Source organism: Dreissena polymorpha, chromosome 3 (assembly GCF_020536995.1).
Source record: "Dreissena polymorpha isolate Duluth1 chromosome 3, UMN_Dpol_1.0, whole genome shotgun sequence".
In the NCBI taxonomy this organism is placed as follows: Eukaryota; Metazoa; Mollusca; class Bivalvia; order Myida; family Dreissenidae; genus Dreissena; species Dreissena polymorpha.
The window spans coordinates 38,479,906-38,503,281 of NC_068357.1; the positions used below are offsets into that span (position 1 = coordinate 38,479,906).

The 23,376-nt window shown below is 33.7% G+C and overlaps 1 protein-coding gene across 2 annotated transcripts; it reads left to right on the forward strand.

Moving 5' to 3' along the window:
• Window positions 1-11,812: 11,812 nt before the first annotated feature.
• Window positions 11,813-23,123, forward strand: LOC127873725 (uncharacterized). Of its 2 annotated transcripts, XM_052417689.1 has the most exons (10): window positions 11,813-11,911; window positions 14,395-14,445; window positions 15,701-15,780; window positions 16,348-16,416; window positions 17,310-17,445; window positions 18,684-18,775; window positions 20,163-20,234; window positions 20,621-20,716; window positions 22,244-22,304; window positions 23,002-23,123. In XM_052417689.1, the coding sequence occupies exons 1-10, from the start codon at window positions 11,899-11,901 to the stop codon at window positions 23,064-23,066; spliced, it is 735 nt and encodes a 244-aa protein (XP_052273649.1). In that variant the 5' UTR covers window positions 11,813-11,898; the 3' UTR covers window positions 23,067-23,123. The 2 variants fall into 2 exon arrangements, with proteins under 2 accessions (XP_052273649.1, XP_052273650.1); XM_052417690.1 differs by lacking the exons at window positions 20,163-20,234; window positions 20,621-20,716.
• Window positions 23,124-23,376: the final 253 nt, after the last annotated feature.

Here is a 23,376-nt window from a genome sequence, read left to right on the forward strand (position 1 = left end):
CAAACGCAAATACATCCTCCATGTCGCTACTGTTAACATAAATACCTTCATGAATTATCTGAGCCTAATCCGTGGTTCGCGTATTAGGAATTGTGACACCATGCCGCCACTGTTAACAGAAATACCTTCATGAATTATCTAAGCCTTATCCGTGGTGCGCGTATTAGGAATTGTGACACCATGCCGCCACTGTTAACAGAAATACCCTCATGAATTATCTAAGCCTTATCCGTGGTGCGCGTATTAGGAATTGTGACACCATGCCGCCACTGTTAACAAAAATACCCTCATGAATTATCTAAGCCTAATCCGTGGTTCGCGTATTAGGAATTGTGACACCATGCCGCCACTGTTAACAGAAATACCTTCATGAATTATCTGCGCCTCATCCGTGGTGCGCGTATAAGGAATTTTGACAATGCAGAATTTATTTTCTTCAAAAAATAATATCATTAACAAACAAGGTCTGCATTAACTGTATGTTATATTTTTCAAACTTGTTGGCTTTGCAACACTCAAATTAAACGTCTCTACGCTATTGGGCCCTCAAGTATCATGCACATTTGTATTCTTTTCCCCGATGTATTGAACTTAAACGTATATACTAATGTGGTGGTCGTGGTCGTGATATTGTTTTTGTGTTCATATATACGGCTGCGTGTCGATTCAAAGGTTAACAATTGAATAAAAAAGCTCCTGAAGCACAAAGACTTATGAATAATGTCTTTATTTCATGCTCAAATATTATAAGTTGTTAGCAATTAATATGGGTTTTTTATCTGTATAAATGTGGCTTTTAAAAATGCTGTTGACGACGAAGGCTAAGACCTTCATGATGAGCATGTTATTGTTGCTAAATTGATATAGTGAAGACCTTCATTATTTTTGTATATTTGGATGTAATTAAAGTTTATTTTAATTGATGTAGTTCACAGTATATTTGGCGATAGACATACGTATTTATATATTTTGAAAACTGTCGTTTTGATTATTCCACATAGTTTAGGTCGAGTTAACAACTTAAATGTTTGAAGTTTGTTTTTATTTATTGTATTATATATATATATATATAACAGACATACATATTCCTATTGCAGACTTCGGCGTGTACGCCTAGCTACGATGCAGAATGAAGCAGACATACTGTGAAATCCCTATCCACCAAAAAAAGATAGTTCATTCACAGTTATATACCCCCCACTTACATATATATATATATATATATATATATATATATATATATATATATATATATATATATATATATATATATATATATATATATATATATAATCTAGTTTGATTAACATTCTTTCTAGATTGCCATGCAGTATAATATATTTATGTTTTACAACACTTAATTGTTATTTTGTCATGCTTAGCTGAAACTTATAACCATTTTAATAACTAGGATTACTATTTACTATCCAATATTGTGATATAAGTACAAGTAAAGCGTGAACATATGTAAATGCGCCTCACCTATCTATCCATAGCAATTATGAAACAAGATCTGCGCGCAAATTCTTAATGATAATCTTTGTGAATACACTTATTCAAAGGATTTCGATATGTTTGTCCATACAATAGATCGATCTATATACTGTGAAAACAACTTTAAACTAAATGGTCACTTAACAAAAATAGTATGCGTTTGATGATTGATCTAAAACAAAGCAAATCACATATAGCATCTCAATAGTAAGTTTGTGCAATGTTAAATTTGAATCAAACAAACAAGAATCAGTTGGATTTAAACACATATCTTCCTTGATTGCAGTTCCAAATCAGCTACCCACACTCTTAGCATCAAACATGTGTGTGAAAATTTTCCTTTATTGTATGATAATGGATGACAGGAACTGGAATAACTCTGTTGCTAAAGATTCATTATAACTTAAAATATGTTGGCGTAAATACGTGGGAACTTGTTATGACATCAAGCATAAATAAGCAATAATTGTTCCAGATCTATTAAAAATATCAGTACGGATTTGAGACTTATTTTTTTTTACCTTAATATTATCATTCGAGAAAACTCATTTAAATTACTAATTTAATCATTCAATGAAATGTAAAAAAGAGGTCTTAATCGAATAGACCGGACTTTATCAGTTTTTTAAATGATACTATTCACTGGCATGGTCCGTATTGGCAACTAATCAACTACCCGTACGGTAGCCAGGAGTGCGTTGGGTGTATTCGCACCCAAGATTTTTGACGAGTAAAAAATATTGTGTACTATAAGTTGCACCCAACTTTATTCGACGCAAAAACGGTTATCTTTTCCTCTTTTCCCGGAAGCCAAAGAGTCTTCGTATTTAAGCGTTACAATAATGTTAAAGTCAATAGGCTACCAACAGGTCACCATATAATTAATTTCTCGTTGAAGTCATTTCCACGATTTCGCGTGATTTTTATTTACAATTTTTAACCGTAGAATTGGTGAAATCTGAAATAGATATTTGTTTTCTGTAAAATGTAAAATTCTTATAAAATCAATATTTATTTATAGAACTTGGATACTTAATGATTATTTTGTAACTTTTGCCATCGTTATTAATGTCTGTTAAAGATATAATTTAAATATAAAAAGATATCAAAAATATATATCAAAACGAAATGATGAAGCCTACTCATTGCGGGTTGAAATCCCAGTCCAATAACCTTTTTCGACAATCATCTAAATGGCTGGAAAAACAATTTGATTAACTTGAATAAATAATCTTATAAAAAAGAAAGTGCATTTTACATGATTATTAACGATATGCTATGCCAGCTTCCGAAAATGACTGCAATCAAAGGACACCCTGTCGACTATTGGCGAAGACTAATGAGTCACTGGTTAATAATTTTGCATTACATTGTATATAACGATTTTGAAAAAGTACACATTTAGCACAGCATTTTTGATAGACTGGTTTGTCTTTTTGTTATATCGCCGTACAACCATTTTCGGATCACCTAAAGTGTTTTCCAGCAAAGAAATATCAGCTATGCTCAAGACAGGATACTTTTTGTGTTGTATGGCAAGAAAACAAATCATTTCTACAAAGCAATGAAGCTTTTTTTTTACTAGTTTACCAACACTTAATTGCATCCGTTCTGCTCCACATAAGAACTTTCCACAATGTTTTAATTATGTCAAACTTGACAATAGGAAATATGTCCTACTCTTAAACAGGTGTTAAAATGAATGTGAAACGATATAGCATATGATCAGGCGGATGTTATCTCATCTTGTTAACGTTTGGCAGACAAATAACACATTTTACCGAAAGAACACGTTGCTTCATGGTAACACGCTCGTCAATTGTTGTTTTTAACAAGGCATACCTTTGACAGAAATGTGATATATTTTAGTTAAAGAAGACACTGCTTTTTGCTAACACACCTCAATGACACAAAATGAAGATTAGGAAAGGTACCCAGTATTTTTTGGTAGCGTGAATAGCAAATGAAATGTCAAGCAACATTTTCATGAAAACAAGGTTGCCGCAGGGTGAACATTTTGAATGCGTTTGTTTGCAAATTGGGAATGTTAATTTTTCCTGATAAATTATTTTATAAGCTTTCGAAAACAACCGGTGTAGTTGATTCGTTAAAAATTGTTCGAGTTACATAGTTTACAGTAAAGATGGTCTAGATTTACGGCAAACGAAGTTGAACTCCTTGTCTCTATTATAGCATATAGACAAAAATATAAGCTTCTCTCCTGTGGTACATATTAGAAAAATTAAACAATGAAAATATATTTGTATATCTCAAAAGTAGGACACTCATCTTGTGTTGAGTTTTAATAAATAATTTATGTATAATGCATGTTTATATGTTTCACTATAATGTATAATTAAACAAAATTAAGAAAGGTTTCAAACATTTTAAGTCGTAAACTTTATGTTTTAGCGATACGTTGAAAACACGCTGTTAATGTTGATTTTAACGAAGTCCATAAGTCCCTTATTGTGTTCATTTTACCACTAAATACTTCCTTCCGTTCACTGTAACGCTTTAAAAGACAATAATTATTCGTTTCGAAAAATCGACTATCGTTCTTGTGCACTGACTAAATTGCATGATACAATCCAAACCATGTTAAGACCCGTTTGTATTGCTATAGATCGGGATGGCATTTACAATCTTTATTTGTATTATGTTTTATGCTGGTTACGAATTGCTTTCAATAACTTTTCAAACTTTAATTTTCAGCGTTCCATTTCTTTTTCTTTTTCAAATACACATGCAGCTTAACTTGAGCTTGTAACGAAGTCACATAACCTTATCATGACTAGGTAAATTTTGTCATTCAATATATATTCATACATAGAACCCATAAGACGGGAGTTCAGTTAAGGTCAGTCTGTTGCAATAATTCGCATCTCACGTTCATCGAATATTATTGAATAAACTGTATTGATAATTAGTACAGTACGTGTTTATTTTCCCGTAGAGTTTAAATTGATGTTCTCGTTCGATATGTTTACTGACAAATGGTCGTACCTGACTTTCTAAGCTTTATTTTACGACTGCGGTATAAAAATCAAGCAAATTTGGTGAGTTTCGTTCAGTTCAGATTGAGACTTTGGTAATTTGTTGGAAATATTGAGGCTAAAAAGGGAACTCATATATTCAAAATTGTACTAATATTACCTGTAAACAATTGAAAAACGAACACTTAATAAATTAGTTAGAAAGTTGAAAGGGAAAGTAAAAAAAAATCAAAATGCACAACCTTTACTTTGATTTACGCTACATGTCTTAATGATTGTGCTCTTGGCCAATGTTTAAACCAGGAAAAGTAGATAAACATCACTACAAACGAGTGACTGACAAACGCTAGACAAGGACCACTTCTGCAACATCCGCCGATATTAGTAACATACTTGCGCAATGAATTCTCATTTGGCTTGATGTCTAGAATTGACATAAATAGAAATGGTATATGAGAGCTACGAAAACTGATTGAGAAATAGCCATACTGCTTGTCAATACTGTTGTTTCCTAATTAGCCTTTTTCAGAAAGAAGCGAGAAACGTTAATATCAGAACTGTTGTAAACGACATGACCGTTCAATGACATCGATACTTTCTATAGTTACAGACTGACGCTTTCGTTTATCATATTCACACAATGTTATATGTCCTTTAAAATAATTTCAACCTAGTTGACCGTTATTTATATTACAGAACACTTAGTCATGTCAGACGACGCTAATTATTACCTTGAGGTGGCTTCTCTAAATTCCTCTTAGTCATGACATACGAGACATGTTCATCAACTGTTATTCATGTGTTTCAAAATATCTTCTCGATTCGTGATGTTATTTGACAACGGCTATCCGAAAACCGTTAGTGTATAATCTGATCTCTACACTGGCTCGAAGGAAAAATTATTAAGTTACACAACCCTACAATTGTCGTAAATCAGGCATGTTTGGTTGCACTCAGTCATTTTATCAGTACAAATAAGGCTTCCACACGTCAATTGATTGTGCCAAGGTATAGTTTCAAGCCGTTTAATATCAAAACATTACACATGCTTGCTTGGTTTGCTTATGCTATTAGGTCAATGCAGCTTTTGATTGTGAGGCTATCGAATATGACTTTTGAAGTGTATATAAACCGAGGCATATATCGCATCATATTTGTTCTTTATTAAAGAATTGTTAATTTATACGTCTGCTGATATACCGGTAATCTTAAACTTACTATATATGAACATTTTCGCACAGAAAACATGAAACCTTTTTATATCATGAATGCATTAGCATCGTATATCGAAATGGCGTGAATCGTAGTTTTATTTACGGTGACTATTAGAGGGACCTTTTAACGTTTTGGTAAATTAACAAAATACCAAAAAAATGTTTTAGATTCGCAAAGTTTCGTTGTAGTTATGATATTTGCGGGAAATAGTAATACTGAACATTTACCATGCTCTAAATATCAATAATGTGCATCTTTTGACGATTTAAAACCGAAAAAAAAGAGAAATCGTTACAAACGCGATTTGATTAAATAATTAGGGGAGTTCTATTGTTGTCCTTATATTTTGTGACACTACGAGGATTGCGTATATAAAATATTCAAGACAGTGCTAAACTGTATGTGCACGTATGGCCGAGTGGTTTAATTGCAAAACTTTTACTGCAAGGATCAGTGCTTCGAGCCTAGTTGAAGATTACTATTTTTAGTTGTTCGCTTGCGAACAACTAAGGTTAGTTGTACGCGTTGCAAGTCGGTCTGCTCTTAACTACGCTCAGAACGATAACCACCGCATCTGCCGCATCTGAGACTTTTAATAGATGCGGGAAAGGCTGATAAACAAGTATAGTGGGAGGTTTTGTAACCTCGTTTATAGTGCATGCAACATGTACAATAGCGGGGTTTAATTTGATATTTCTGGGAAACGTTCTTTTGTTCTCAACAGATAGCGGTGATCTTTTGTATTTACGGATGCTTACAACGCAACAGTAGAAGGTTAAGCTTGTTTATATTCACATTTCTTAATTTATAAAACGTCGAACATGAGTTCACCAATTACTACAGGTATACTATAAACAACCACAAAAATGTTTTATAATTGATGAAACCGAATATAAAAGAACAACTTAATAAAACAATAAATATCTTTTTAAAAAGGTAGTCGGCGTAAATGCTGACTTTGAAATAAAGTTTGCAATTTACGTTTCTAAATAATTAAATTGAAAACAAAAGTTTAACTATTGTGCTTTTTTCACTTGTAAGTCGCATGTTCACCGCATGAAATGTGTGATATCATTGTCAAACCACACATTAGTGTAAGTAGATAAAAAGTATACTACGGGCGTGCACATAATATGTCCTCACATGCCTTGTTATTAGTATACTTCTTCACCATCAAAATAAATCGTATTTTAATATTTGATTTACACGCAGTTTTCTTTCGACACATTGAAATCACACTTGTATGGCGTGTCATGCGAAAATGGGTCTTATGCGTTTCGGCCAGCTTATCTTAAGCCCAACATGTGCATTTGCGAAGTCTGGTCAGAGGCGATTCTGTTCGCTATAAAATCCCTCAATGTGTTATGGTCTCATTATGTATCTCCTGACAAGACTGAGAGATGCGCAGGCCGAGTGGGCTTTATATATATGATGGGCGCATATGGAATAAGACCCATTTTCGCATGACGAGGGTCATTAAAACTCATTGCGAATTATAAAATGGCACATTTAAGCACAATGCTTTTCGATACAAAATTGAATTCAAAATAGCAAACTTGTAAATAAGGGCAGCTTATCCAGTCGTTCAGAAACGATTTCCAGACGTGCTGACCGAGTACGGCAAATATTTGTGGTTGGAAAATTAAACGGTTTTCCTCTTATCGTGACACTATACTATTTCGGTAACTGTGTTTATCGAAAGTCAATTATATTTTCTCCGGACAATTTAGTGAACGAGTACTGACCGTGAAATTGTGCGAGATGGATTTTAACGCATAAATGTAACTGGGCCACAATTTGTGTCGTAAGAACATAAAGAGAGTAGTCCGGAATTCCTTACACTGAACAGTGCTACCTCCTTTGCGATGAGCACAGACACGGTGATGGAGCTTAAGTTCAGAGGTTTTATATCGAATCAGCCAATGAAATACTCGAAAATATTCATGCATGTCTGCTGGCGTTATGTAAAAGTCATTTAAGATGAAAAGCTTGGCAAAACAGCTACGCCGAAAAAGCGCATTGGTGCTCTATACCTATGTTTAGGTCAGAGTTGTTGACAACTCATAAACTGCTAGGGTAACAAGTAATGCATAAACAACAAAGTACGTGTTTACAGGGCTGTCTTTATGACTACCTAATTTTTGAGTAAAAAGTATTGCTCGCAGATTATTTTTTATTTATTTTCATCAATTATCTAATCGTATATTGTGAATGTGTATATGGTGTCAAAATATAAAAGTTTTGTACAGGGAATTTCCATCATACAATTACATCCTTAGTGAGATAGTTGTTCGATATTCCAACAATATCCATTAAATATGATGGTGATTGCAAATTGCCTTTATATTCAGTTCTCATTACCATTTTCATGATACTTTCTATGCTTTCAGAACGTCAAAAAAGGCCGTGTTGTTGTTATTTTGTCTAAGTAATCTCTATAAAATACTGATAAAAAGTGCATAAACCTCGACCCGTGCGTTATGACACACTCTTTATAAATTTGAATGGCGTGTGTTCATTTGAAACTTGCGATTATTTTTAAAAAATAAGTTGTGTCTTAAATTATGCAAAAGCGAACAACTTCAGTGCCGTCAACGCTTTGTTTAAATTAAGCTTATTAAACATTTGTTATAATATTTTGTTCATAATGCTCAGAATGTTTTACGTACACCCAAACGTAGTTGACCATGCGCAATGACTAATGGTTTTAACTATTAATAACACACACAATCACCTTGAACCGACATGACGACGTGTGTTTTACATACCGCGTAATCACTTTATATTACATAATACAGATGGGGTAATCACGCGATAGTCACGATTGCGACGTCCTTGCCGAGACAGGTATTTTTCGTTGTTTTATACTCTCTATTACTGTTTTTATTATTTTAAAATGACGCTCACTTTCCAGCCGTATCATTTACAAACGGATAAGCATTTAATTCGTATTAAAATTCGCTTAATATCTTTACTTCCCGCAAATGTTCTTAGTGGATCTATAAGTAGGTCATCCCGCTATGAAATTTCGCAGCGAGTAAAGTTGAGATATAGAGCGAATATTAATACGATATAAACTTTAATCACTTTCTTGCCAATATTTCTGGAAAGAGAGCGGCATTTTTACAATAAATAAAAGTAATAAAGGGTATTAGACGGCGAAAAAAAACATGTTTCGGCATTGACGTCGCCATCTTGTTTGTCACGTGATTGCCACCTCTGTAATAGCAATTTGCTGCGATAATCCATAAGCAAGGCCCATTATTATTTAAGACCGACGTCATAACGATTAAGATGGCTTCATGCTGTTATGAATCACCAATAAAAAATATCTACATACTTACCATGCAACATAATATAACGCATGTATTTATAATCAACATGTTTCGATCAGAATCAAATCTACTCCCAAGCGCTCTGTTGTAATCCTTTTAATAGGGAGCTTTGGAATGCTAAAAACCTCTTTTACCACCAATAAGCGGTAGTTTGCGAACTTATTTACAGCACGTCCGAGGAGGCTGATTAACTAAAATATGTGCTAAAACATTGGTTTCATCTCGCTTACGCTGTTTTTGTTAAAGGAACGTGTTTATGTTTATAGATTTTCGGTATCAGAACCAAATCAGGTAACTCATAAACTAACAAAACAATTGTATTTGATAAACACAGTTTTACAATATCAAGAAACAAAATGGCCATGAAGCGCTTACCTGAGTTCAATGTGCACAAAATGTCACAGATTGACCTCTTGACATAGTTGTAAACTTATTGACTCAAAATCAAGCATTATTTATAATTGTCAAATATAAAAATTTAACGATGCTTTATCAATATTGAGTCACTAATGTAACTTGTGTAATGGCAATAGAAATTTTCGAAGATTGGACCTGATGACCTATCTTTTGGACAATTCCCAGATTTGAACTAAGCCTATATGTATAAACATTTAAACCATTTTTCATCAGAGTTTACTCATACATTATTCTTCTAGAATGTATATAAGGGTTTTCTTAGAAATATACATGAGAACATTGGTTTTGTATCCATATGCTCCTGGTTTACACTTATACACTTTCGATCTATATTTAGTTACACAAAAGGACTTCTTACTTGAAGAGTAATTAATGTAGCTTGATGAATGTGAACAGGATATTATAAGTTAACCTAGTTTTTCACACACGTGATCTCGTTTGAACTGGGACCAGACATTGTCTAGATAAATATATTGACCAAGTTTTACCAAGCATTAGGCATACATGAGGTTTCTCTAGAAGATGTAATATTATATAGGTTTTTTTAATCGGATGGTTAGTGTTGTTAACATACGTAAACAGGATTCATTATTGGCCTAAATGTTGTCAAGAATAACATTTTAACCAATTTGAGTCAAGATTGAACATAACTTGTTGCATCAAAGTGGAAATAATTGACTAGAAATGACGAAAATATTTGAATTGATTCATTAGTGTTTTAACCCACTTGACACTTTTATACAAAAGGCCTATATATTGTCTTGATAATCATTTTGACCAAGTTTGATTAAGATAGAGTCATCTTTGTGACATCGCGAGTCATAAAAATAAGTTTCTTAAAAGAGGCAATATGGACCTAATTATCATGGCCTTTAAGGCAATAAAGTACGCCCATGCGACCGGGTTACTCCAAACAACTTGACCTGTGCGCCAGTTTGTATGCCCAATCGACCATGATATATTGTCGAATTTCTCAGTCAATCTTGACTAAATCGACATTTTGTTACGCACCTTTACAATAGCAACATTTTTATTGCAGAATTATAAAATAACATAAACATTTTTTGTAATATTATCTATTGCTGTCAGAACTAGCTATAGTACTTTTATACAAGACGTACTGATCGTTTTAAGAGTACAATATCTTTTGTACTTCGAGCATTCAACAACAATTCAACATGCGCTCAGTATTGTATTTCTATTTTTATTTTGTTTTATTTTGGGATTATTTTTTTTAGATCCATTAGAGTGTGGATTATTTGATTTTGATAATTTGAAAAACATTTCAGCCTAAAAGTAACTGTTTGATAAATATGTGTCTGTCTCAAGCAAAACATTTTTTTCCCGAACTATGTTTCTTGTTACGAAGCATATTTTATATATTTATGCTAAACATGTTTGCTTCCAGAGAAATGATTAACGCGTTAACACATTACACATAGCTGCTAAACCAACCCGTGAAGACAAGTTTTATATATTAAATATTTCTTTATATGGAAATCTACTATACAAGTGTTTCAATGACATACCGAGTGAGGGTTACATTTATGAATGCAGGTTGATATGGGCCTTTGTTGGCCATTATTAAGGGTTTTTCTGATGACGTTTTGGCATACTCTTTGTTTTACGGAAAATATTCCAAACAAAACAGCAGTATATATGTACATGTAGCAGGTGAGTATCTAGCAACAAAACACTAAAAAAACACATCTAAATTGACCATGGTTTTTTGTTCAGAAGGGTTTGGAGAATATTGTGTGATCTATAATTAAGTGCCTTTGGCTAGGACAAGCCTGCTGTTTTTATAGCTTTGAATTAGAAGTTCCTTTGTTTTTAATATAGTTTAAATGTGATGAGTTATTTATACCTAAACTTAATATCTTAAACAATTCAACATGGTTTGAGTCTGTATGTGTTTTTTAAATGGTTTGTTAAAACATATTTGGTTTGTCAGTTACATGTCTGACATGATTCGATTATTTGGAAACGGTTGATAAGATAATGCACCGTGGTAACAATTTAGTGTTATATTAAGATTAATTACAGTTTGTGGATGAGTTTATCAACCACCTGATATTTACTTTGTATAATGATCGATTAAAGTTGAATTAGAAAAAGTAAAATGAGTGATTAAATCCAGCATTCAACTCGTCGAACAGATTCACTGTTTTATAACTACTTTCAATCTAACAATTGTGTTAATACAGAACAGTTATATAGTCAGACATAACTTTTGAACGGTTTCATTATAATATTAATAGGAGCGCCATATTGATAACAGGTCATGCCGGTGGATCTAAATTCGTAAATTCGTCCGATAGTCAAGACAAGTTGAAACAGTGCTTGCATTGCAGTGACACCATTGATTATAACTATCGCATTGATAGAAGGTGTCAGAGAAGATAAGACCAGATACGTATCGCAACGAGCGAAGAAAACAAATGGACGCACAATGTTAATTTTCTTTTAAATCGACATTTGAAATTAATTGTTGTTCATTAGTAGGAATTATTTAATACAGTGTACACGATAAGTATTGATGCAACGCATCAAAGGGCGTCGGGAATTTCAGTGTAAAAGGCACTCAATGAAGTTACATGGAACGATTTTTTTTTTCTACTGTAAATATTAATATATTGGCCGATTACTTTAAACAAAATAGAAAAATATACTAGTATAACCATTATCTATGATTTTGTGTTATAACCCCCAAATAACCATTATCTATGATGTGTTATAACCCCCAAATAACCATTATATATGATTTTGTGTTGTAACCCCCAAATATTTCATAGTTCATTTTATTTACATTGGTTTCCTTTTTTTACTGGCATCCGTGTGCAGTTTTCATTAATGGAACAGAACTGTGTAGGTTTTAAAAAATCTGCTTCATCTTGTAAGTGTCATTTCATATTTTTCTCAACTTCAAGGGGAGATGATTCTGAACTTATTCTTACGTTGCTCATTTACGATAGGGGTTGAGTACTAATTGATATGAAAACACTGTTAAAGTTTTAATGTGTTTACGAACCCCCCCCCCCCACCCTCTAACACATATATTTCATGGGCATAATAAAAACAAAAAATGGTTACAATAAAACAGCATATTTATTTATACTAAAATGTCAACATCAAAACAAAAAGTTAACATAGAACACAAATAAAATAATTTGATTCTACTGGGGCTCGAACCTTGGGCCTCTCACATGTGAAGCGATCTTGTAACCACTACACTACGGAACCGCTTTAAAAATCACCTTCTAACTAAGATATTAATAAGCTAATAATAGTCGGTTTAAATGTAAATCCAGAAGTTTAAACGCTGGAGAGTGAGCGGGGTTAAAGGTCCATACCAAATGGCCCATACCACTGGCAAGATACGGGTCAGGCCTGCGGCCTTCTATATGTGGCTCGTAAACAAAAACCTGTAGGAGGACTTGATAGTAATGAGACTGGGATGCTGTGATGGTGCTCCTCATTGATAAGCGGCTGCTTCCTTTATCAAGACTAATTATTACAATTAGTAATGCGTGTCGCGCTTCGCGCGATATAGCGCCTTTATTAGTAACTATGTGGTTGCTAGGATAGTGGAACAAAAAAGTTTTGTTTTTATACAAAACCAGAAAGTTTCACCGGTTCGCGTATTTGCCCAGTCCCTGTGATCTTTTATTATTGCCCAGTCCCTGTGATCAGTTATTAATTAAAAGAATTAGCTTTGCATTATTAGCAATAAATGTTGTAGTAAATGTAATAGGCACAAATGCAGTACTTATTTACACTAATTTACACAAAAAAATCACCACTATGAAAGATATTCTGACAACAAAAATATATACATTGATCCGTAAAATAACTTCTCATCCCATAAGCGAAACAAAAAGTATTACATACTAGTCGCCGCACTTCAGTGCGACGCCAGTAATCCAAAACATAAGCTTGACATGCAATTGGTTATGTGTTCGACATTGCTATTGATAACGTACATTAAATCAATGGCATCATGTACGAATAAGTATAAGTAACATATTCTTAAACAGAAACACAGCGTTTTGCAGCAACGCTGCTGAGCCTAGAAACATGATTCAATAGAATGAAGAAAAACAAATATTTAAATGTGTGCAATATTTTCTTTTAGTTCTGGCACCTTATTTAAACTCATTATCATTTATGCGCTGTGCCGGGATCTCTGTACATTATTGTAAACATAGTTTTAAAAGATTCGCGTCTTTGCTGCTTTGCATTTGCCTTTAAAAAACACAATCTTATGTCAAGACGTATTGAGTATAGTGTTTTTGCAAGCAATACCATACATACTAGAGCCAGTATGTATTGAATGAGGACATACGTTTCTATATTGCATGCGTTATCAGCATGTAAACAAGCATTTGGAATTCCACCACATTAAAAAACGGTATGATACTAACAATAATTGTATTCGATCAACTCAAAATAGGGTTAATTATATATATTTTTAGTTTTGGGTTTATGTACTTTATTTATTAAAGCCTCATGAACAGAGGAAAAAACTATCTGACAGACATATCGGATTCATTAAGAGGAATGTGTATACCAAGTTTAATTATTGACATTATGTACTTCTGGACAAATTATAGTTCTGAGTTTTTTCTTTCAACAATATGTGACCATTGATATCAAGAAAAAGATTCTCCTTCACAAACCTAAGCTTGTCTTTTATAAGTACAACAATGAAGTTTCATTTACGTATCTTCTGTACTTTATAAGTAATCGCAGGGACAAATTTTGCTGACGAACGTGATCGGATTGACGGACGGACAGACAGACAAACAGGCTGAAACTAGTCCCCTCCGGTAAAATATGCCTATTTATTGGAAACGTTCAACCCGTGAACTTGTTTTCTGAGTATTATTGTATAGATAATGGCCTTGACATAAAATGCTCTTGCTGTCTAATTTCAGTTGTATTGGGCGTCGTTTTGATTGTCACAGGATTTAGAGCCGATGTTCATGGTAAGGACGAAGACATTTTAATTACAGGAAGTTTGATTATATTCAGCACGGTTTCGATAGTATCCTCAGATTGAAAGAGTATTTATCAGCGCTTATGTAATAATGCCAAATTTCCGCGTGTTGCCCTCATGCTGTGGCTTGTCAACTTTCTCTGTTTATTTATAAGCACTTATTCTTTATGAATAACTAGTCAGCATCGATTAGATATTTTCTAATTTCACAGGCTCTTCATTATCCCATCTATAGTAACGAAATTATCCACCTTTCCAACAATGTCCGACATCCATATTCATTTCACAGTTTTATCCCGGTTTGTGTTTCAATAACTTCTACTAAAAGATCTTATGGGTTGATATATTGCTTATTTGAAGAATTACAGGATATTCCTATTCGGTGATTAATTCTTTGAGTAATCGTTTCTTGAAGATTGTTTTAATGTAATTAAGTTTTTAATGGACACTTCTATGACTTGGAGACTACTTTATCACTACATGGTTTATTCTTGGGTTCTTGTTTTTCTTATGTTACGGTAAACTATAGTTTAACAGAAAATATTTATCATGCGGTAAATTGTATTCATTCGATAAGAGGCGTAAGATTTGGTTCGGCAGCGTCTGATTTTCTGATGGGGAAACACAATTCCTATGAACGCATTGATGCATGAGATTTGAAAATACATACCAGTCTGAAATGAAGGTATTTTGAAAACTTTTGCATCAATGCGTTCATATGCATTTTTGCTTTGCTTTGTTGCCTTTTGTCGTGTTTAGTTAAGTGTTTCGCCACATTTCAGTAATATCACGTCGGTATGTTGACCGCTTCATACCTTTCATTGGTTTTATGGTGTGTCAATACTAAATGTACACATGCATGCCTGAAGCTGATAACTGCCCTACTTAAATAAGTTATAGGGACAGAATGGCCTTAAGAAGTATTCCATGAACAATCCTCACACAAAGTATTTGGAGTTGGTTCAAAAACCGCTAGGAATATTTATCGAGAAATCAATTTTAGAAGGGCTTATTTTTGCCAACCAAAACAAAAGTACATTTGCTCGTAACCACATGACAAATGTGTGAAAAGTCGGGATATTCCTACTTGTTACACGTGTCTTTGTGTAACATACCATTGAAATGCCCATGTAAGGGTTGCAGCCATGATCCAGTGGAATGCTTTAAATGGTCCATGCTATAAATACAAGAACAATAACTATAGTAGGTTTGCTCTCTTGTGGATGAAGCTGACTGTTCACGTTGTTTGAGATGCTACATCTGCGAACGCCAGGAAACCTACGCAGGCTGCACAGCTCATATCACCACCTGCGGGGCGGACCAGGTAATAGACGGATGCGGGATTTACCTTTTTTCAATCTCTCACCGCTGTTTTAAATGTATTAGCTTCCACTCACACCACAGCAGCGAACATCACTTAACGCCTATTAAATCCCAAACACAAAAATGAAAAAAATCAAAATGAGAAAGGAATAAAGGAAAGAACTATATGAACCGGGATAAAAACACGGTAATACATATTTGAGAACGCCATTACCGCCAATGCATTTCGACTTATACGACAACTGTATTTGTCTTAAAGAAAGCAACTTGGGTGAGTTCAGCAATTTTAAATAAACAACAGAAAGTATGCGAGTATTTCCATCATGCAGCAATGCAAACTTTTATTTTTAACTCCAACTGATGCTTGCTGATAGAAAAAATCTGTCGCGCCGCTTCATTTGAGACTAAATTCTCAATAAAGTGTAAATTTCTACTGTTCAGTTCTAATTGTGCTTCTTTAATTGTTGCTGACTCATTCACTTCATTTTATATCTTTATCTTTATCTTTAATAACGGATTAGACTCATCATTTCAATATAGAGTATATTTTCAATTGTGATACATACAGGAATGTTTCATGGATGAGCTGGTCACCGTTACCAACATTAACTACTCTGCTGGATGCAGATCTAAAGGGGTAAGTCAAATGCTGCTGAAATTAAAAAAAAACTAAAATCTTTTTTAACAAAGACTGTCCCATATTGTATGTGTAAAGCGTAGTTTTAAAGCGTTAAAATAACGACTGTGAGTTGTTATCCCAGCTTATTTATTTCAACACATTGTTTTACATAGAATTCATACAATATTAATAGTATACATAATTGTGAATTTTATTGGATCGAAATACAGAGGTGGATATATTATTCTTCTTCCTCAGTATACATCCTTTGATATGTTGTCACACGAACGTAACTGGTATTTTAAATAATTCAGCAATATTAACAGTACTGCAAATAAGGAATCTCCGATTGTATGTCATGTTTAGAGTCAGGTACATGTATTGATTGACAAATGAAAGGTGTAGCAGTAAGGCAGACTTTAGGGAAAGCATTCTATCTTAGTTATTCTGTTTTTTTAATCCGTCGCGGTGGTTCAGTTCTGCAATCAAACTTAGATGTCAATAAACAGTTCTTGAATTTCTGCAATGATTAATGTATAAGTTTAATCTGTTGCTGCTGTTAAGTTTCGCAATGAAACTTAAAAAATCGATAAACAGTTGTTAAATCTTTTCAATTATGCATCTTTTGTATTATGGTAGTTTAATATGTTATGGTTGTTGAATCTCGGCAATAAATCTCTTCAATAATGCATCTATTGTATTATGGTAGTTTAATATGTTATGGTTGTTGAATCGCGGCAATAAATCTCTTCAATAATGCATATGTTGTATTATGGTAGTTTAATATGCTATGGTTGTTGAATCGCGGCAATAAATCTCTCCAATAATGCATCTATTGTATTATGGTAGTTTAATATGTTATGTTTAATGAATCGCGGCAATGCAGTTAATAAACAGTGTTTCTCGTCAAGGCCTGCCTGTCCTCCGGTTCTGGGGTCGGGAAAAGAACTGTGACCAAGAGACAGGACTTTGAATTGCGGTCGTGTTCTCAGTGCTGCAGTTCAAGTGACTTCTGTAACGGGTTTCTCTGTGGGATCAGCAGCGGAGGTCTGTTTGTTTTGTTACGATTGTATGAGAAACATTCCAATGATACTGTTTTTAGTAGTTTGCTGTTTCGGTTATCACAACGGGCAGTGTACTAAACAGGGCAATAGTTTAAAAATTGTTGTGTAATTTTAAAAGGGATATACGAAAAGTTATGAGCGATGAAGGTTAGAATCGATTATCCTGACTGTCTGAAATAAGATAGTTGAAACATTTTCAAATTTTAACACACCCTGATTTGTATCGATTGTTTATGAAGTTACACAATCTCAAACGCTTTTCAGCCATGTATTACTCGTTATTGGTAAACTCATAGCTTGGATGAAAAGAGTTGATCATTTTCAATTCTTGAGACCCATGTTTTTCATGCAAAAAGTTTAAACTTACGACCAATCCTTTAATAAAATGTAAAGTGCATTGAGCTCGTTGTAAGTGCATTTGTACGAAGAGTTTGCGGCTTCAATCTTCATTCATGCTCATAATCTTTCAATGGTTATAAAATATTTGCAATCCATTTTACGATATTTGTTATTCATTCAAGTAAGAACGAAATATACCCATCATGTCGTTAAGTGCGATGCTGTTTGTATTACTATTTTAAACAATTTTTGATTGACTAAATTTAATGATTATAGTATTCATTTTACATATCTTAGACCTATAACATTTGCCATTAAGTGTACTCAATAAGCTGTTGTGAAAATGTACAAGTGTGCGGTAAAAACATATTTTAAATAAGTATGAATACGTTTGAGGAAAACAACAGACTCAAGTTACATTTAACGTGTTTAATGTAAATTAACACTAAATGTTGTTGCTGTATTTTATCAAATGCATTTTGACTATTAAAGAACATAACACAATTCAGCAACAATACAAAGTAAAATGAATTGGATTACTTTTTTCTCATCGAACGTTTGTTCGGTCACCGTTAATCTTTGCACGTTAACGTTTTCATTTATGACGCCATATAAACGTTATTCATGATAGAACATTTGGTTGAAACGCTTCCTCAGCCATTTAGCCGAGTGATTCATAGGTTTGTAAGTTCGACCCCTTCTTCTGAAATTATTTTAACTATATAATTGCTTTTTTTAAGAATATTTTTCCCGTTTGCGTTGTTGTAGTTTATATTTTATTTTATATATATTATTATTATTTCCGACCAACTATTACATACCATTTCAGTTTATTAGGAGTCCATTTTTCAATGACTTGGGTCTTTAATAATTGTATTCCAGTAAACAACACGGGTTATCAAAGATGCTACTTCTGTCAGAATACACTAAACCCGAACGATTGTCACAACATCGTGACCTGCGATCAGGATCAGGTAAAATATGGACGTATTCTCAAACCTCTAAACAGACACAGTAGGAAATTGTGAACACAATCAGTACTTGTGCAAATATTAAATATTGAATGTCATACTTTCTGCATACGACATATTTATATACGGTGTCATGGACCAGTGTTTACCAAATCGTGCCAATAAAGGTAAGTTATAAATAATTTTAAAAGCACACGTAGGCATGCCATGAAATAACCAAGAACAAATACATACTGAATTATGGACGTAAGAAGTTTTCCCACTGTAGAATCTTGCATACCATCACCGGAATATAAGATGACATTTGAATAGCTTTTATAAAGAGACCTTATTGTATTGACATATAATAAAGTTACTAAATTATATAGACTTATTTAAAGTGAACTCTTATACATTGTTGGCAAAGCAGATGTTTATCTAAGATAATGAGAATTGAAGACGAACTTAAATAGCCCAAGTTAAAAATGCAGTACAATTTGTTTAATTGTACACGACTCTTTGTTAGCATTTATGTACACAATTGTTTAAGACATTCCACTTTAGCTTTATTTATCGGTGCTAAATTAATATATATTTAGAAATGTGACAATCTGATTATTTTGATGGTGGCTCTTTTTTTTAAATACATATGATTGGCAAGTTTAACCCTTATTTATTTTAGCTCAATTTAATCGAAAGCCGGAGGCTTATTGAAACGCTCTAAAATCCGTTTTCTGGGTAGAACCAGTACTTGGTGTCTTTGGGAAGATCTTAAGAACGCTCCCACAGAAGAGATCGAACCCTTGACCTCAGGGTCGCTAAGTGGACATGATATCCATTACACCGTTGAGATTGCACTGCTAACATTTGTTAGAAGAACGTAAACAGTGTATTGCAAAATGTCATTTAAGCATTTCCAAATCGTGGTCCGATAATTGTGTAAGCGCAATTTATGTCTACTACATCAAAATGAGTTGATACATACAGGCATGGAAGAACAAAACATGTGAATGTAAGTATCATCCCTACGTTTCGTTCATAGGAACATATCATATACGTTGATGAATGCAATAAGTGACGGCAGATTGATACTAAACGTGTGCTCAATATAACGATTATTTATTGGATACAACTCGATAGTGTTTATTCGATGTGATAAAATACTATAAAAAGCAGTTTTTCGATATAAATGTTGAATAAACTCTCCTGTATCATGCAAAGAAAAACCACAAGCAGACCACGGTCGAGTTGAACCGTATATACATCGTGCTCTGAGAAAATCGTAATATTTCATAACTGTTTTAATGTTCAGGCCGATTATTAAAAACAACGATATGAAACTCTTGGATTTTAAAAACTTCTAAAAAAATTATGCAATTTATTGTAAGTTCTAACATTAATGTTCTTTTAGATTTGTGGCACCCATGTCGACATGGCCCCTGGCGGAAGATTTGTGTTTAATTATATCTGCCAGCCCAAACAGGTGAGCTTAAAAGCACAGTGTTTTTTTATTGACGATAGCTGGTAGACTGTTCCCTAATTTTGTTTTCCAATAAACCATATACTTCGAAATCTATAAGAAGTCAAAAACACAAACACACTTAAAATTACTAAAAGCAAATCCGATTAGTATGAAGGGCTTCGTATAAGTATTGAAGTTTGACAATGCAAATTGGTTAACCTGTATATTTCGACCTTGTGGGCTTCAGCAACAATGACGAACACACAGAAAACTAAATCTTGATGCTTTTCAAACAAACAAAAAACGTGAATATCAAAGTCGCTTGAAATTAGTATGTAAACGAATACATAGCAGGTTGTTATCGTTTGTATACTGAATAAATAAATTGGATATATTTTTTATTTAAGCGATGTTTAATTGCAACGCAATTCATCGTTAAAAACTACCGCGATCCCTCAACCTATCCCCCTGTAGGAAAACGGACGACGGGGCGTAGTTCAGCGGTAAGTTCTTGACATACCTTGCACTGAATGTTCCAAGATTGTGATATCGGTTTTATACACCATCGGTTTGTTTTCATTTGGCTTACCTAATAAGGTCACTTGCCACTTTGAAAGGTACTTGTACTGATATCTCTCCTACTGCTTCAAATAAAGTTTAACTTTTTAACATACCCGAACACGATTGATAGGTTAGATATTAGTACAGAGAACCTCCCCTGCGTTGACCGGTGTCTCATGTTCGTATTCCGTACATAATATTGGGTCTATTACCAAACAGAAAATATGTTGATCGATAGCTCAGTTCAATTAACTCATCGCTTGGATTTGCCATTTACATTCACAATTTTGTACTGACACTAACGCATGGAGTGTTTTCATTCAATAAAAGAAACCAGTGACAACTTCCAAACCATCCAATTAATATCAATACAATTCCCCATGTTTGTATCTTCATATGCGCCAATACTCTGGTGAGTGCTTTGAACTATCATGGCTGTCTTGTTCATGTGAGTCTCGCTCTGGAAACAAACAGGGTTTATTTCATGTGGGTAAACTGTCGTCCCAGATTAGCCTGTTAAGTCCAAACATACATTAAGCTTTTTTTCTTTGAGCGCCGCTCATATAATCATGTACCAAAGCCACCGGTGGTTTCGCTAGTAAGGATTTTATGTAATTAACATAACCATTATTATATGCAAAATATATCTATATTTTGGGTTTAATCTTTTGGTTATGTTCTAACTGCTATTCGCGTTAGGCGTCTCGCGAAAAACTCAACAAAAGGCTTTGTATTTAGCGCTTTATCAGGAAAATATCTATATTTAATGATTTGTGGTATTGGATGTTATTCGAATTGGGAACAAGATATTTGTATTTTAAAAATCTAATATCAAAACAGTTTGAAGTATAATATTAATTGTTTCATATTCATGATTGCAATTCATGAAATATTTCAAATATTTGTATGTTTAACTAAATTTTCAACAATTCAAGTTTGATGCAAATGTAGCAGTTTGTTTATGTATGAGAAATAATGGTGTTTATTAGTTTTTACAAGTCATCGATAACTATTTTTCGAGAGTATAGTCAAAGTAGAATATGCAGCAAATCTCATACACAATGGACAATACTAAAATATGTAAACTAAACATGTTTTAGTTCTTATACGTTTCCGAGAAGAAATTCTACTTGATGTTGAATACTTAAAATATGATATGACGTTCGCGGCATCATACATTTTCCAGAAATTTAAATGTCATTTAAAAGTATTTTAAATATGTTTACAAGATTTTGCAAAAATGATAACGATTTAATTAATATCCAGAATTTTTGCACTTCTTCGCTGAGATACGGTGTCCGATTAATAAATGAACCGTGCATTGTGAAAAGGGGGTTTAATGCATGTGCATAAAGTTTCGTCCCTGATTAGCCTGTGCGGACTGAACAGGCTAATCTGGGACGACACTTTAACCGCATGCACTAAACCCCCTTTTCATAGAGAGAGGCTCAAATAAAATTTGGTTACAGACGTGCAACATCTGCTGCGGCGACACACTATGCAACTTCGGAAGCTGCCTTCAGCAAGCGGGTACACACTGGTTTATTTACATAATGGAGCCTCGCTCTGGGAAAACCAGGCTTAATGCATGTGCTTAAATTGTCGTCCATAACTAGCCTATGCAATCCAGGGACGAAACTCTTTATTTGGACTGGGTTTTTGTATAGAAAGAGACTTCTCTGAACGAAAAATTCCGGAAAATATCGTCCCTTATTAGCGTGTGTGGATTACACAGGCTAATCTGGGACAATACTTTACGCACATGCATTAAGCCCGGTTATCCTAGGGCGCGGCTAAATAAGTAAATGTGTCGAGCGGGGTGACATATTTGCACATATGTGAAGACATATTCATATGAAGACATATTCATCGATACTTATTTTACACAATCTAGAAAAAATGTAAAAACAAGAACAATGCCTTGAAAGTTGGCCCTTTTATTAATGGGATCTTTATATATGTGAATCGGAAATGAGTAAACTAAATTTTATATTTATTTTAAATATATTTATAATGGCTCGATTTCATCGAAAGCCTGGGGCTTATCTAAACGCTCTTGATTCAAATGAGACATTCTGATGTCATTGTTACCAATACTGGACTGACATTTTGCTTTGAAGCCGATATATTACCTACTTGTATACATGTGTAACAAATATTCGTGCCTTTTTAACAGACTAGGTTTTTGTGCCTCAGTAAAAAATATGTGTGTACTTTTGTTTTCCAGCAAAGATGAATTTCTTGTTACATAATCAAACCTTTGATCTCGACACGTTGACACGGATTCCTTAATTTAAAAATCAGCGCTTTGTCAGAGTTGTACACTTAATAAAAATGTACAGGTCTGCAGTTTCGTTAGTAATTTATTGTGCACTTTATGCCGGCCGGAAGGCGTTAAAACGGTCGGGATCTGATACGGTCGGGTGTTTAGAAGAGGTCACCTAAGAAATAAATAGTTCGCCTTCTGCCATGGTTCAAAACAATATAAAAGGGATATTTCTTTTCTGTTTAGGTAAATCCGAGAAATATTTTTTCAGTAAAGGAAGATATTATTTTCAAGTGCGCTTGCGCGAGTTGAATTGTGAAGTGTCTTCAGTACAGA